The sequence below is a fragment of the Vanellus vanellus genome (assembly GCF_965231255.1).
Source record: "Vanellus vanellus genome assembly, chromosome: 2".
NCBI classification, from domain to species: Eukaryota; Metazoa; Chordata; class Aves; order Charadriiformes; family Charadriidae; genus Vanellus; species Vanellus vanellus.
Window position 1 is genome coordinate 80,461,756 of NC_138906.1, and position 16,467 is coordinate 80,478,222.

At 38.2% G+C, this 16,467-nt stretch overlaps 1 protein-coding gene across 1 annotated transcript in view; it reads left to right on the forward strand.

Moving 5' to 3' along the window:
- Positions 1-16,467, forward strand: part of DROSHA (drosha ribonuclease III) — a 69,270-nt gene that overhangs the window by 31,436 nt on the left and 21,367 nt on the right. The window contains exons 14-20 of the mRNA XM_082479094.1: positions 1,035-1,134; positions 4,129-4,236; positions 8,297-8,404; positions 10,779-10,917; positions 11,594-11,654; positions 13,324-13,383; positions 15,359-15,458. Coding sequence (XP_082335220.1) covers positions 1,035-1,134; positions 4,129-4,236; positions 8,297-8,404; positions 10,779-10,917; positions 11,594-11,654; positions 13,324-13,383; positions 15,359-15,458 — 676 coding nt within the window. The remainder of the gene's footprint in view (positions 1-1,034; positions 1,135-4,128; positions 4,237-8,296; positions 8,405-10,778; positions 10,918-11,593; positions 11,655-13,323; positions 13,384-15,358; positions 15,459-16,467) is intronic.

Consider the following 16,467-nt stretch of genomic DNA (forward strand, 5'->3'; position numbering starts at 1 on the left):
CTTCTTGGGAAAGGTTACTACTGCATTTCAGTGAGTGATAGGTAAACTCTGTGGAGAAGAGGGAATTTTCACCTGCCTGAACTGAGATGTCATGCTGCGGGCAAGTCCTTTCAGCGTGTGGAGGTGGCCCTTTGGAGGGGACAAGTGGGTATCAGGGAGACCTGGGTTCTGCCCTGAGCTTTGCTGTCCAGCCCACACTTCACACTAATGCCTCCTCTCTGCTGCTGTGTCCACCCTGTTGGAATGACTGCAGAGACACTGTCACCTCTCTTGGAAAATGCTTTGAGATTATTTTTTTTGTGGAGCAAAAAGATGCTTGTCAACAATCTGTGTGTATATGGGTGCGTTTTTAGCAGCTGGTGTGTTCATAAGGATGAACGGTGAGAGCCTTTGGTTGTATTGTCATGGTTTAACCCCAGCTGACAACTAGGACCATGCAGCTGCTCGCTCACTCTCCCCAGTTGGGATGGGGGAGAGAATCAGAAGAGTACAAGTCAGAGAATTCATGGGTTGAGACAGTTTATTAAATAAAGCAAAAGCCACGTACACAAGCAAAGCAAAATAAGGAATTAATTCACTGCTTCCCATGAGCAGGCAGGTGTTCAGCCATCTCCAGGAAAGCAGGGCTCTGTCAGGCGTAATGGTTACTTGGGAAGGCAAACGCCATAGCTCTGAATGTCCCCAACCTTCCTCCTTCTTCCCTCAGGTTTATAAACTGAGCATGACATCGTTTGGTATGGAATATCCCTTTGGTCAGTTGGGATTAGCTGTCCCAGCTGTGTCCCCTCCCAACGTCTTGTGCCCTCCCCCCCCCCACCCCCCCCGCCCACTCACTGGTGGGGCAATATGAGGATCAGAAAAATCCTTGACTGCATAGGAACAACTAAAACCACCAGTGCGCCATCAAAAGTATTTCTCATCCCAAATCCAAAACATAGCACTATACCTGCTGCTAATAAAAAATTTAACTCTCTCCCAACTGAAACCGTGACATGTATCGACCAAAATATTTGTTTTCTGGTTTTGTCCTTTAGATACCAAAAGCTGTGGAAGAGTTATGTGAAGCTGCGTCACCTGCTGGCTAATAGTCCCAAAGTCAAACAGGCTGATAAACAGAAATTATCACAAAGAGAGGTATGCTGGGCCTTCCTATAACTGATAATTGAGCACGGTAATTCAGGATTGAATAAAGCCGTATGACCACCCTGTTTATGAATACAGTAGAAATCCTTCACAAAGGTTTTTCTTTTCAGGCTGTTAACACTGATTTTATTTTTATCTTTGCTTGTTAGTGAATGGTTTGTTTTCCTTTTTTCAGTTGTCAAACTACTGCAAGTTTATTCCCAATTATGGAAATGATCATTACAGAACCACAACTTCTTTATAGCCATTGCCATTAATGGTTTCAAGAATTAGCATAGAGAAGGACTTTTATTTCAGAGTGCACTTTTAGCTGGCTCATAATTTTAAACATTTCTCTTCTGAAATAAAAACTGCCACACTTGTGCCTGGTTTTAAACTGTAATTTATTAGGCAGTCTTAGTGACATTCCTTAAGATCTTTGACTCAAAATCATCTGGTGGTTGTTATTTTCAGTAACCTTATTTGTCATTAAAGATATTTGCTGAATTTTTGTCTTTTCTCTCTTTTTTCTGGCGAAGTGATGAGCAATAAGCATTCCCTAAGTGCAGATGCTCAACCAATAGGGAATTAAAATCAGAAAAATAAAGTCACCTACATATAGACTAAAGCAGCCAGCTCTCAGGTATCTATTTTTTTAAGATCTTGGACTGAAGCTTTGAATTTGTCTGGTGCATGTCTACCAGACACTTTCAATTGGACAACTTATTTAAAGAATACGTAGAGGAGAAATTAACTTCTTTGGTACCTGATGAAATTTAATTAAAGTGGTGTTGTATTTTTATTTATTGATTAGAAACCCTAATGATTCATAGAACTGTAGAATGTTGTGAGTTGGAAAGGACCCGTGAAGATCATTGAGTCGAATTCCTGCATCTTCCCCAGTTTACTTACTGTGTACCTTTGGTTGCAGTAAATATTTGATACATTTGACATTGCACCTGATTTTCATTATTACTGTGAAGCACAGTATGCTGTTGCACGAGCAAGAGCCTTAGTTGACATTTTATTTATGCTGATATTAAATAAGCCCTTAACTTCCTTACTTGTAAATGGGAAAAAAAAAAAAAAAAAAAAACCAAAACCAAACAAAAAAACAATGTTGTGACTTAACTGTGCCACAGTTGTAAGGAAAAAGAAATTTGTCCTTATAGGACATTTTGTTTGCTACAGCTTTCTACACTCAGAGCAACTAGAAAGGGAGACCATTGTTTTATGGCATCTTTTCATTAGGGGCTAATGGACAACTTATTTGTAAAATTGTAGTGGATTGGATGTAGGGGGGTGATTATGTTTTGCTTCAAAAGATAAAATGCTACTTTGGTGTTTATCACTTCCTGTGCAGTGTACTGATTTTTGTTTCTAGACTGTATTATCTGGGATAAGGTGTTTCTCAAGTAGTTGTCTGCCATCAGAGAGGCATATGAAGCTTTATGTGAGGATAACCTATGCATTTTGACAGTGGAGGTGTCAGTAACTTAGGAGCTGTAGGGCTGCACCTGACCGGTACATGGGCTTTTAAAGATTATGAATCATATATTATGAGTAACACTGGAATGCTCCTGAGCCAGTCAGCCTGAAAGTACAGCTAGGTCTAGCAAACACTCTAGCACCCATCTCAGAAAACCCCCAATGACACAGCCTTGAAATGCAAATTTTAGACAATGCACAAGGGATGCAGTGCTGTAGGCATCTCTGTTCCCTCTGCCATCGGTCATTCACTACTATGAGATTGTATGATGTTATTATTTGTGACAAGGTCATGCCTGGGGGCTTTATTCCTCTAATCTAACTTTGAGTGCTTACAGCAGGTGCATAAATTGGGACCTGAAGGCTCACTTTGAAGTCAGTGGAGAGAGAAATGCATTTTTTTGAAGCCATTTATCCCCCTTCACTGAATATAAAAGGAGCCAGGGCTAACTAGGCTCCTACCCTAGGTGCCTCAGTATTGAGGTGTCTGAGGTTTGATGAATGTACATCTGGATAGATGTGCCCCTTGGAACCACTCTCTGAGCCTCTGCAGAACAGACGACAGAGCCTGCTCCTGCCCAGAGACACTCACAGGCTTCAGACTGGAAGCTGGGAAGAGACAGCTTTGGGCAAGTAACCTGTAGTGAAAAGGAGGAGAGGGAGGATGGGTTGCAGAGTTGAAAAGTTTCATGTTTTGAAGAAGGAAGAGCACTGAGGGAGTCTACCATTAGTGCATGCTGTTAGGGCAACTTGCATACCCCAGAGGCTCTGTAGTATCGGAACCAGGAGATCCTGATCCAGGGATGATTTATTTTAGCTGGTTTTCTGTCATTCCATTTTTACAGAAAATATTTTCTTTTAATGATTCTGTTGGAATCTTTTAATGATTCTGTCTCTTTCATAGTTTCTAGAGACAAACTATTTGCACAACATCAAACAGCCAGTGGCCAAGGCAAATCAGATATTTTTTTTCCAATTTTTTAATTGAAGTAATACTGGTAGATTTTATCATAATCGATTCCAGGACTAGTGAATGCTGACCCCTTTCCCAGACTAGGACTACTGAAAATGTTGAAGAGGAACTATTATGAAGTAGCTTTTCTTTTACTTAGTCTGTTTTACTCCTACTAACTGCTTCAAACCAGGAGTGCTCATGGCGAGTACTTCAATCAAGAGGCTGTTTTGCACGCAGGGGTAAAGCAGGTGCTTTCATTATAAGGGCCTTGTTTACTTACATGTCACCTTGGATGCATCAGTTGGACTGGTTTGCTCTGTGATTTGCAGTAAAAAATCTTGTCACCTCTGTTGTCTTCTTGGTCTACCAAAATCCTCTGTCTACGCTCTACTCCAGCATGTCCACCACAGTCTGCAGCTGGCAGTTAGAAGATTTGGACTAGTCTGAGAAACTGCTCCCCAAAAGCTAACCTTAAATGGGTATTATGAATGCACTTATGTGTGCATTGGTACTGCTTTGTTGTACAAAGTTCTTCACAGGGGTTCTGCTGTCTCCTTGTCTAGGAAGCACTGCAGAAAATTCGTCAGAAGAACACAATGAGACGTGAAGTGACCGTCGAGTTGAGTAGCCAGGGATTCTGGAAAACAGGGATACGCTCTGACGTCTGCCAGGTGACTAAACTGCAGGGATCTCTGATGTATTTTCTTTCTTGATAGCTGCCACTTACCTCTTGCAAGGGTTTGGTGTGATTCGGGGCTGAAGAACCAAATGGAAATGAATACCTTTGCCATAATAAGATCTGTTGATTTGGGGAACTATTCTAGTGTCCTGTCCACAACCTCCGCACACAAAAACCATTATTTTAAGTTTTTAGTTTTCTTGCCACTGGTTGATTAGCACAAGGGAGGAGGGGTAGGAATGGCCAGCTTGAGGCCGGAGGTTAGTCTAATGTTGAGTCAAGCGGGGAACTCCAAGGTCTTCTTCATCTATCAGTGGGGTTGGTTATAGATATTTTTATTTTAATATATTTTTCTATTTAGATATTTTTTTAAAAAACAATTTTACAGTGAAGCATGAGGAAATGTCTTTTTACTTGAAAGAAAAGAAAGAAAAAAACCTACCACAACTAACTTTTGCGTTAAAACAGGTGATGCTCAGTAGGAAGATATCTTTCAGGTACTCCATTTCATACGTATAACATCTCCATGGTACAGATCTCTGCCAAATCCTATTTTGAAGCAGTTGACATCCACCAGCTTTGTGACATGATTAGAAAGTGCAGGTTTTGTATAATGCTGTATTAGTAAAATTCAAGTAGTTATAACAGCCAGATAAATATACTAGAGGTATACTTGCATTATTTTTTTAGCTGTTGTTTTGGAGATCTTATTTAAGAATTAAATGCTTACAATTTAATATTAACTTAGCACAATTTAATATTAACTTAGCAGTACGAAGTATAAACTTTGGGGGTTGCTAGGCAAAGGTAAAGGTAGAAATCCTGTTGTTATTTTAGAAATCTGGTAAGGCCAAAGGGGAAATTCTAATGGGAGAGAAATGTTAATAACTAAAACCGCTTTTCTTCTGTTGGAAACCTTCCTTGTGATTCTACTATTGCTTCTGAAGTCAAAGAGAGAGAATAGTGGAATAGTATCTTCTCACATAGCTCAGGAAAATTACAGCCCTTTTCTAATTTTTTGCTGTGAACTGTATCTATTTTTACAGATTAAGTAAACAGTGTAAATTTCTAATTTAGAAGCTTTGAAACAGTTCTGTGTTATTCATAATATCTTCTGTGATTCATCTCTTAATGTCTTCTTGGATATTCCTGTTTCGTTTTGTTGTTGAAGGACAGCAAAACACCAAAGAATGATAAAAGCAAAGCTATTTCATGTTTTTGTGCCCATCTGCAGTTGTTACATCTAAATCAGCCAGTTCTGGTATGAAGGTCCTTTGATTTGATTTCTTTGAGAGGCCAAGAGTAGGCAAACTATGTCTGTAAAATGAAAGATTACTGCTGTTGCTACATGCTTTTTCCCAGATTAAAGAAGACTAAAACTAAATACACATAAATCAACTCTGTGAGCAGAGCTAAAGTGCAGTGATTTAAAATTAATGCTTTTAAAAGCATTGCCGTTTAGAAGATTGAAACTCTTTTAAGTCACTTTGATAGCTTACAGTTGCTCTAAGTTCCGTGTAGCAGTAATGACACTGGTCTTTGCAGTGTCAGAAATTAACTGCTTGGAAGGGGAGGAAATAGTGTGAGTGAAATGTTCCAAAAATGCAAAATGGCTGTGTTCTGCCCAGCTCACTTGAAATTTTCCGGTAGGTAACTACCACTAAGCTGGGCAGCACTTGCTCTGCAGTGTACTAGGATGGGGCTGTGCTGAGAAGATACCAACCGCACACACCCCCATCATTGCCTGTATTGGTGCTGGTGTGTCCTCAGCAGCTGTGTTAAACATTCCGGGTGAGGAGAGAAATGATGCATTTAAAAATATTTCAGCTCACCAGGTTCTTCTTAGTAGCTTCAGGTCAGGAGCATCTGCCAGCCTGGGGGATGGTGACACTAGCTGAGGGCACCTGAGAGACTCCCTGCCTTGCCACATCAGCTGCAGCAGGAAAAGAACATGCAGTATAGTTGAAATCATATATTTGATTTTTATTTAAAAGAAGTTACTCATACGTTTATAACCAGATGCAAGTACCAAGGTTATGGGATAACTCCTGTGGCCGGATTGTTTCAGGAGACTTTTTTTTAATCACTAGTCATTCTTTAGCCTAATGCAGTTTTTAAAGCAGATATTTTATATAAAAAATAAATAAACATCAGAAACATCAAATAGCTATAATCCAATATGATGCACATTAATTTGAATCAATCAAGTGTTTAGTGCCACGAAAGCAGCACTTTGTCAATATAACTGCAAGAGTCAAATAAAAGAATTTTTGTGTACTCCCAGGGAGACGTCAATTTCTTGTTCACTGCACCACAGCTGATAAAAATCTAAAAGTTTATATATTAGTCCTCAAACTTTGGGCCACATGTATTGGTTCCTAAGTATAAAGAATACTAAGTCTTGCTGGAGGGACTCTTTCTGCCTAGTGGCCTGTGCAGTGGAACATGAGGCAGGGAAGCAGAGTTGGCCCATGAAGCAAGTTTGGTTTGTTTTTTTTTTTTGTAATTAATTCCTTCCATGAAGGAAGACATAGGAAGCACAGCTGTACAGTTTATGTGGAGCTAAGAGAAGTGTTCCCCTAGCTTGTAAATTACCCTAAGAAAATTCTAAATGAGTGATGTGCGAACAAAATAAAATTTAACTTATACTTACTTAGTGTGCTTGGAGTGGTTTTGTATTTTTCTGCAATTCATAGATCCAGAGAGTCTTTTTCTTGCTGTTAACGAATTACTTCCCTCATTACGTTCCAGCTCTGCATTCAGCTTTCAAGAATTTCAGTCTTTAACTTAAAGAAAGTATTGCCATTGGTTATTCTTAACTTCATAGAATCATAACTTCTTGATCTTGTAACATTCACCAGTTTGTATTTTCTGCTGTTCTTTCTTTAATGACATGCAGTAATCTGTAACATCATTTATTCCGTAAATTATACATCATCTGCTTTGTATACTTGTTTTTTTCTTGCATCTTTCCACACTATACACTCATCTTCTGTAATCATACACATTCCTCTTTCTGAAATAGAGATAGCCCTCAGAATTTGATTCCCTTAAAAAACATCATTCTTTTGAGTATATTCATGTCATGTCAGTAACAGGAATGATTAAAAGAAGTGAAATTTGGTATCAGTGTCACCAAAATGGTCATATGCATTCAATTCTTTAAATAGACATTTTTCCTGTAGCTCTCTTACTTTTCACTCTTAGGCAAGATTTTTGATGTTGATATCATCATACTTGCTGTACTACCATACTGATAAACTGTACTACTTCCTTATTTCAAGCCAGATCCATCCAAAGTCAGTAATACTAGTGTAGAATTCCTGCTTTAAAACACTGAAACAGGGAGACTTTTGTTGTCGCAACATACAGTTAGTTAATTATTTTTTTTTAAGTTTTCCCCAACAGGAAAACATCGTGTGTTTCCTAGAGGATCAAACAGCAACCTTGCTGATATTTCTTTAGCACATTAAGCCAGGAAATGCCAGATTACGGCATTTCAAAAAGCTTTTAATTCTTCCTCAGAAGGAAATGAAGCAAAGCACTAATAACTGTGCTTGAAAATCAAGTAGCTACTGTTGTTTGGTGAAAGCTGGTTAATGTGGTATAAAGTGCTTCTTCCCTAATGTTATGAGGCAGAGGGAAATGGTCTTTCTTCGTGTTTGGTACCAACCTAAAACTGCAGGGTGTTAAAGGACAAGGTACAAACATATAGCATCGTATTCAGTTGTAGCTTATTGAAACTTGATGTTACTGACTTTTTTTTTACCTTGTTCAAAATACTTCAGTAGAAGACTGATTTTATGTATTTATTTATTTATTCTGGGTAAGGCTGTGTCCCCACTGTGATTATGCAGATGGACAAATCTGATTTAAGTGCTCTGCTGGTGAGCGTTGGGAAACCATTATTTATTTAATTTTTGCCTCATTTAAACCAAACCAGTAAAACTCAGCGTTGTGACAAATGGAAGGTGTTTGTATTTGTAGCTTAGTCAACTGAGTACTCTGTACACTGAAGCTGAATGCTTTTCCTTATTGCAATTGTTTTTTAGCACGCAATGATGCTTCCTGTGCTCACCCACCACGTCCGCTACCATCAGTGCCTGATGCATTTGGACAAACTGATAGGCTACACTTTTCGAGATAGGTGCTTGCTGCAGGTAAGATGGGCAAAAAATAAACTACTTGCTGGTTTGTCTTCCTAATATTGAGTTTATCCATAATCCTGCCTGCTCTACAAACTTGAGAAATGCACTGCATTGCCACAGCTTGGAAGTGCTTGATCACTTGCACTGCTGATCTTTCAAAAGTTTCAGTTATCCCAAGAGATTTCTAAACAGAGACACCTATTGTGCATGTAGGCATACACCTACCTTTGCTCCAGTGGTGGGTCTGGATTTGCTTGTAATGTGTAGAAAGACGAAAATATGCTTACTGAAAAGACTGTCAGGTACATTACTCATTATTTCCTTACGAGTGCTTTTTTTAGTTATTCGTGAAGTACATGATGTTATTCTGCAGATGAGCGTACATGCCTTGATTCTTCCTTTTGGAGCCTGTTGTTCAAAAAAAACACAAAAACAACTTCAGTGTTGTCTTTTTATTTTGCATTTATAGCTAGTACAAAGGAATTTCCAGGCTTCTGTTCAGCTCTTGATTTCTATGAGTACATGATGAAACTTCTGAATTTAAAAACAAGGGCAGGAACTGGAGAGGAGAATTTCTTATTTGTTTTAAATACATGTGTATTGCATGAGCAGTCATTTATGTAAGTGCATATTTGGACTTGATCAGCTCCAGAAGTCTGACTTTTGGTATGGTGCCCCCTTTCTCCTTATGTTTCTTCTGAAGTTATTAAAGGGAATTTGAGACTTCTGTTCAGGATCTCCCCCTGAAGTAAGCAGCCCCTCTCTCCACTGACTGGAACTGAGAAAGATGAATTTTCTCTAAGTTCAAAAAATTTAGTTTCTGTATACGTGTGCAGACTGTGCTCCCAAACTACTTTAAGGATAGGCTTACAGAGAAATCTTTTCTCATAGCTTCTTAATTTTCTAGAAGTTGGTTTCCAGGGCTGGTCCTACTGAAAATTACAGTAAACATTGAGCATCTTATAGGATTTGGCTGTTCACAGGCTGCCTTTGTATTTTTATCTTTCATATTAAAGCCGTGATGGAAATCTTCAAATTAATGTTTAGTTATAACAAAAGTACTTTTCAATGCCGATCCCTTTGCATGTTTGTTTAAAACGTACAAACTTGTTCCAGAAGAGAAGGAGCTTTTAAAAATGTATATAGCACCAATCACTTAGGCATAGGCAATTTTAGATGTATAATTTCACGTTGATTTTTACCTGTTTCATCATGATGTATTCTTTTTCAAGCATGGACTGGGCAAGAAAGATTATGCTCATGTAACTATTCAGAGAAGTTGTAATGTACCATCAAGTTCAGATGGAGCAGAAGCTGAGAGTGAGCAATTATGACAAACTTAATATTAGTGAGGAATTAAAAAGGACTTGGAGAAAGTCCTTATTGTTGATTAAGTATAATTGTACTCTCTAAAATAACTAAAATAAACTTCTCTGAGTCTTGTATTTGGAAAGCCACAGCCGATGTTTCAATGAACTACTGTAATGTCTTAGCTCACAGCCGGCAGCACCGGGCCTGCAAGTGTTAGAGAAGTAACTTTCTGCAGCTTGATTTTGCCGATGTATCCCTTGTCTTATAGATAAGGTGTGTGTTCACATACACTTATACGTGCCATATATTTCAGGTGTGTATGTATAAAGAATAAGAAAATGCGTGAGTTTGCAGGATGAAGTCATAAAAGCTAGCTGCAGTTATATTTTTCTGCTGCCACTTCTGTAGTCATGGTGTCGGCAGCAGAGAATAGGCTTTTGATAACGCTGATTGGTACAAATGTAAAACAGAAGACCAGTCCTGCCATTGCTGTTCATTTCCAGCTGGAGTGGCCCTGAGTAGTTGTGAGAGAAAGGGCTCTTCTGTAACCGTACCAGAGATAACATACTTGGGTTTTATTGTTTGGGGCTTTTTGGTAGGAAAGTTTTATAGATATTTAAATAACATAAATCAAATATGTGAATGGCTGAGAAGCTCTTCTAGTTGTTCATATTTTTCATATGAATACTTATGCTGCAGTGGGAGAGTGAATATGTTTAAGCAAATGTATTGAAATCGGGTCAGCAAAGCTGGTAAGCAAAACTCTTAGGGCAAATTGACAGTTCATGCTTTTTCTCTTCTAAACTAATTTTTCTTTAAAGAAAGAAAAACTGTTGAAAGTTAATTAGTTAAACTGATGATTGAGCATAAATGTTGCTTCTTTCTGACATCTGAAATAGTACATCCTACATTTAAATTGCTGGAACCAAGCTACTAATTGACGACATCACTTTGTAGCCTTTCTTCAAACTAAAAAATAACAATTATTAGCTACCAGTCTAAGATATCTTTTTTTTTTCTTACATTTGCAAATATACAACTAAGACTTTTTTTTCCTGTATGTGCTACATTATAGCTTGCCATGACTCATCCAAGCCATCACTTAAACTTTGGAATGAACCCGGATCACGCCAGAAATTCCTTATCCAACTGTGGGATTCGACAGCCAAAGTATGGAGATAGAAAAGTTCACCATATGCACATGAGAAAAAAAGGTATGCTGTTACACCACTACAATTTTTCTCTCACCTCACACTTAATCGGTAAAAAAAACATTTCATCCATTATTATTTCGTTGGCCATTGTTCTTCTGAGAGATCCCTTCACTGGAAAATTTCAATGGTTATACACAGACATCAGTGAGATCTTTCTAAAAGACTTGATTTTGAAAATTAGTCAACAGGTAAAGAGCTGAGAAAGCAAGGATAATAAATGAGAGGATGTATTTTCTTTGATTTTTGGCAAGTATCGTTTTCTTAATTTGCTGCTCAACATGGTGAGCAAACTGGACAGTATTTTGTAAAAATGTCTTATTAATGTGAAAATGTGGACTCTTGGCTGCAGAATATTCCTTACCCCTTTAAAGTATATTCAACAGTAAGGAAGTAATTTTTTTATTGTTTATGTAATGTTTGGAATGTTTTTTTCATGCAAAGGTGGTATTTTTTTTGGCTGTCTGAACACTAAAATACAGTAGTATTGTAATGGGACTGCAGTCAGTTACGCAGAGACCATCTGTAAGGATTATAGTTGCTGTAAGTATACCCTGTAAATAACAGGATGATCTTGTGTATAGCAATTAAAAAGTAACATTTTGAGTAACTGTTTTCTAATCCTTTTCAAATTGAATTAGTTGTTGTTTATTTAACACTGCATTTTTTGTATTTCTAGGGATAAACACCCTGATAAATATTATGTCCCGTTTGGGACAGGATGATCCAGCTCCTTCCAGGTAATAAAAATAATTGTTTGCAAGTAGGGAAGCTGTTGCAGGGGGAGATGTTTAATAGAAACAGCCAACTTACCCTCAGCAGCAGCTTTGGCAAATAGTTGAAATGAAAAGTCTTTTTGAATTGACTATTACATTGTGCAGATGTGCTGAACCTCCATTAGCAGTGACATAGTAAATGTTTGGTCATGCCTACAGAAAACTCCTGCGGAAGGCATTAACGGATAATTCTAACATTTTTGTTTATCCTTGCAACGAGGAGGACTAAAACGCTACCTTTTTGCTTCTGGAGAATGAAAAATAAGATTTTTTGTTATTGTTATCATTGCTATAAATTGGATTCTCCATCACATTTCCTCACAGGAGTCGTAGGATGGCACCTTGTTAACATGCGTGATACTGAACGTGAGCTTTGCTGATTTACTGGTCCAATTTAAAGACATATGCAAAAACAGCTGAGGACAAAAAGCTGAACTATTAGTGTTGTAGTGTAATAGTCTGTAAATGACCACTAAGAATTCTGTGCAAATAAATAATGTTTAAGATGCGGTTTATAGCAACAGGCACAGTATTTAGCCAAAGTAAATTAACAAAGTTCATAGGGCTAATGCAAGAAACAGTTGTATGTGAAGTGAATGGGAGAAGTTGAATTCTGAATAAATTACTGTTGCAGTGTTCCTCAAATGCTGTTTCAGCTAGATCGCGTCCTTTTCTTTGACAGTCAGCCTCAAGCTTATTTCAGCCTTCTTAAGATAACATGAGATAAGGCTAAATTGTATTAATTCTCACAAAATAACACACAAATATAAAATCCCACTTCTGAGCGGCCCGTGTTTTCCACTGTGTTGGTAAACAGAGGAGAGCTGTAGTCTTGCTCACTCTTTATTGTTTTACACAGCAGAGGTACTGAGATTCTTTCCATCCATAACAAAGGCCTGCTATTTCGGAAATTAGAAGAACTATATAATTGTCAGGGGAGCGCACATTACAATAAAAACTGATATTGGAGGAAACAAAACTTCCTGCAAACCAAAGGAAAATCAGGAGCGGTGACAGAAGAAAAGGAAAAGACAGGGAATATAAGGTTCCACTAACTTAATGGCATCTTTGAATGCCTCTTCTTGTACAGCCATTTTTTTCTTTTGAGCTCAAAGGAGGTTACAGAAAACAGGGCATTTAAAGGTGCTATGAAAAATTGCTTACTCCCCTGCAGCTCCGTCATACTACCGAAGCTGTTGTAGAGTCGTCACACCCTGTGGGTGTTGATGTTAATTACCTACACTTCCCTAGTTGCATGCACAAGACAGAAGACGGGCAGTTTGTTTCAATCACCCGGTGCCCTCTGACGGACAAAAAACCCCAGCCTCAGTAGGCCGTTGCACAGTGCCAGTCAACAAGTCTCCTTTCTCCATTTATTAAGCTCTGAGAGTGGCTCAGAATGAAATGTACGAAAATTGCCAAGGTGGCGGAGGGAGGTCCTGAGTTTCAAGATTCATGTAGTTGTTGTTCTGGTTTGGAAAGGATTGTAACCCAGAGAGGGTGGGGGAGGCTGCAAGAATGTCTATCATGGCTGATTAGCAATCAACACCGATTTGTTCTATTTTAATTGTATTGTGTAAATAACCAGCATGTGTTACTTAGCTGATAGCAAACCTTAAAATGCCTTTTTCAGGATTAACCACAACGAGCGTTTAGAATTTCTGGGAGATGCTGTGGTGGAGTTCTTAACGAGGTAAATGGGGAATTCTTCAACAGTTCTCACCTTTGCGTGTTATTGTCGTACCATTGGGCTTATTAAGCTTCGCAGCGTCTATTTTATGACTGTGTGTGTTTGCAGTCCTGCCTGATATTTAGAGCTGCACATCTGCGCACAGCTCTCTTGAAAATTCCTTCAGTGCTGATGACACAACAAGGACGATTACAAAATGAAAAGCTAGAGTTTCTGTTTCATGGAGTGCAATTTTAAGGTGATTTGGGTTAGAGATTATTCAGCTACAGGCAAGTTGAACTTTGTACCCTTTTTTTTAAAGGAAAGATACTCTTCTTAACATGCCATTTTGTTTCCATGGGTTCTTTTTCTCTAGTTGCAAATGAAAAACATGTATTGGTAATATTGAATATGTTACAGTTCTTATATTTCCAGTTATTAGGGCTGTAGCTGTCTGTATGTAAATAAAATAGTTGAGCACAAATTAATTTATTTAGAAGTAATAACAAAATAAAAATGTGGGTCATCAAAAATTGCTGCAATTTTTTGGTCTGCTTTGAGTATTCTGATATCAGTGAGCAATGCAAGGATATTATCAGTTACCTCCGTTGGCCTCTCGTACCTGAATACTAGAGTCAGGCAGTTTGCACAAATATAATCCATTTTCAGCGCTTTGTTTTACTGATTTTAATAGGGGAGTAGTCTTGTTTACTGTAAAGCTTCTCTTTAAGCAAGTTTGTTAGGTGAGTAACAAAACTGCCCTTACATCTCCATTCTCTACTAGCCTCTACTAGCCATTAGCTACTCAGTATTCAAAGCGATTAGTCTATAAAGGTCTCTACTGCCCTTAAAACCCATGGCCTTTTCTCTCATACAACAGTACAGGCTGATAAGATGGAAGACTTGCTGATTAAAATGTCTTGTATTTTTCATTGTCATTGTTCATCAACCATCAGTTGACTTTCTGAGCTCACTTTTGTCTCAATTCAGAAAAAAACTGAGCTACATTTCTGTTCAATAGAGCATGTAAGCACCTATTTAAGTCTGAATTTTTTTCTAACTCTCTTGACTTCAAGTCTCTGCTTTTGAGAATTATGACCCGTGATTGATTGCCTCTAAGTTTTATAGCAATTTTTGCCCTTAAACAATCTTGCATCCATCTGCACTTTTCTCCCTGTGTACAGGGTTAATAAAATATTTTAATAATTAGTGCAATCCGTGGCCTTATTTGTGCGATGTTGCAAACCCTCTCTGTATTAACTTCTTTATGACGTGGGTTAGATAGTCATATATAAAGATACTCAGAATCTTTTGTCCCTTACTCCGATCTTGGTTGGATCACTGAATATTTTTTTTGTTTGTTTCTGTTTTATGAAGTATCTTACTTGCATGATGACAAATATCATTAAAGGCAGTTGAAAGACTCAGACTTTTACTCTTTTTTCTTCTGTGGTATTAATGAATTTGCACATTTGATAAATACAAACTGTGGAGTTCTGTTCTTTGGCTCCATTAACATCTGTTAAAGTACTGTAAGAAACTTGTAAAACAAATATCCTGAGTGGTGGTCCAGCCTGAATCAGCAGTATCATCTTAAAGCACTGCGTACCTGCAGCACCGCATTTCTTAAGGCTGACAGTTCCCTTGTGCTTTATTCCTCAGCACCTCCTAGGTGTCAACCTTGCTGGACCCACTGCTGCTGATAGATAGAAACCTTCAGATGAGGGAAATGCATGTCGTTGCGGGGATTTAGAAATTAGGCGCTGCCCAGTAGAGAAACAGCCCTCTTCCTCCCTTGCTTCCAATGCTATCTAGTCAAATATTGCTGAGCACTTTTTTAATGTATGTTTCTTTACTTCACGACTTTACTTTTGCCACCTTGGGAAGGGATCTGTGTTACCAGCTAGGATCTGAGGGAAAGGCACTGTTCCCTAGAGGCACATGTGGTTCATCTTTAACCAAATGCTGGCAGCATCTGATTTGATTTTTGTTTTGCCAGTGTCCACTTGTACTACCTGTTTCCCACTCTGGAGGAAGGAGGATTAGCTACATACCGCACTGCCATCGTACAGAACCAACACCTGGCCATGTTGGCTAAGGTACAGTTTTCCATGTCTCTGTATTTGACACCCATAGATAGGATACTATTAGTGCATGGGCAGCTTCTTGAGGGGTCAGCCTGCTTTGAATATCAGTCTCTTTACCATGTTTTGTATACAAGATTTGGGATACGGGAACTCTCTTCAGTTTGAAAATAGATTTTAAAGATGAAGTAGGACTTAGCGTTTTTTATTTAGTGTTTTTATTTTTTAGGAAGAGTAATTTTTGCAGGCAGAAGGATAAGTTTTTAGGATGCTTACCTTGAAGGTGTGTCTATATTTACCTTAAACAGGTAATGAAGCTGTTAGTAGAAATTTAGTGAAGAAAAAGAAACAAACCAGTTGTTTATAAAAGGGTTTCCTGATAGAATGTGTAGGGAGAACATGGCAGCAGGTGGTAGAGAAAGTGGGGGAAAAAAATCATTTGGTCTGCTCCCTAACCTACGCAGTCATTTTCAGATTCACTGTGAACTATGGAAGAGAAATATGTTAGAAAGGCTTTTGGTGAAAAGCTGTATTGTCTCATGGGAAATAGTGAGATGCCTCTGAATTGTATTTCATCTAATTCTGTGAATGACAGATCTTTTACATTTCTACGTGATACTGGTGGGCGGGAATACGATGTAAAAAGTGGATTAAGTCTGTATTCGTAGATAACTTGGTATTCTCTTATTCGTACTTGATTTTGTTAGCCTGTTTTTTAAAAAACAGTCTGGGACTTATTGATGTTATGTATTAAGCTGTACACACACATATGTGCACACACATATCCATCCACTGTGTAGTGCTGATAGTTTTCAAGTGCTCTTTTATCTTCTCAGTTCACATTCATGCAGTAATTTAAAGAAGCATGTCCAATCCTGAGATTTCAACAGAAACAGCATGATTTCTAATATGTCATCTTTTTGCGCAGTTGTCCAGCGAGGCATAGGGTAGGGAGTGAACACAATCTTTTTCCTTCAAAGCTTTCTTTAATGATTTAGATAAGCATGAATCGCTTGAAACGTTT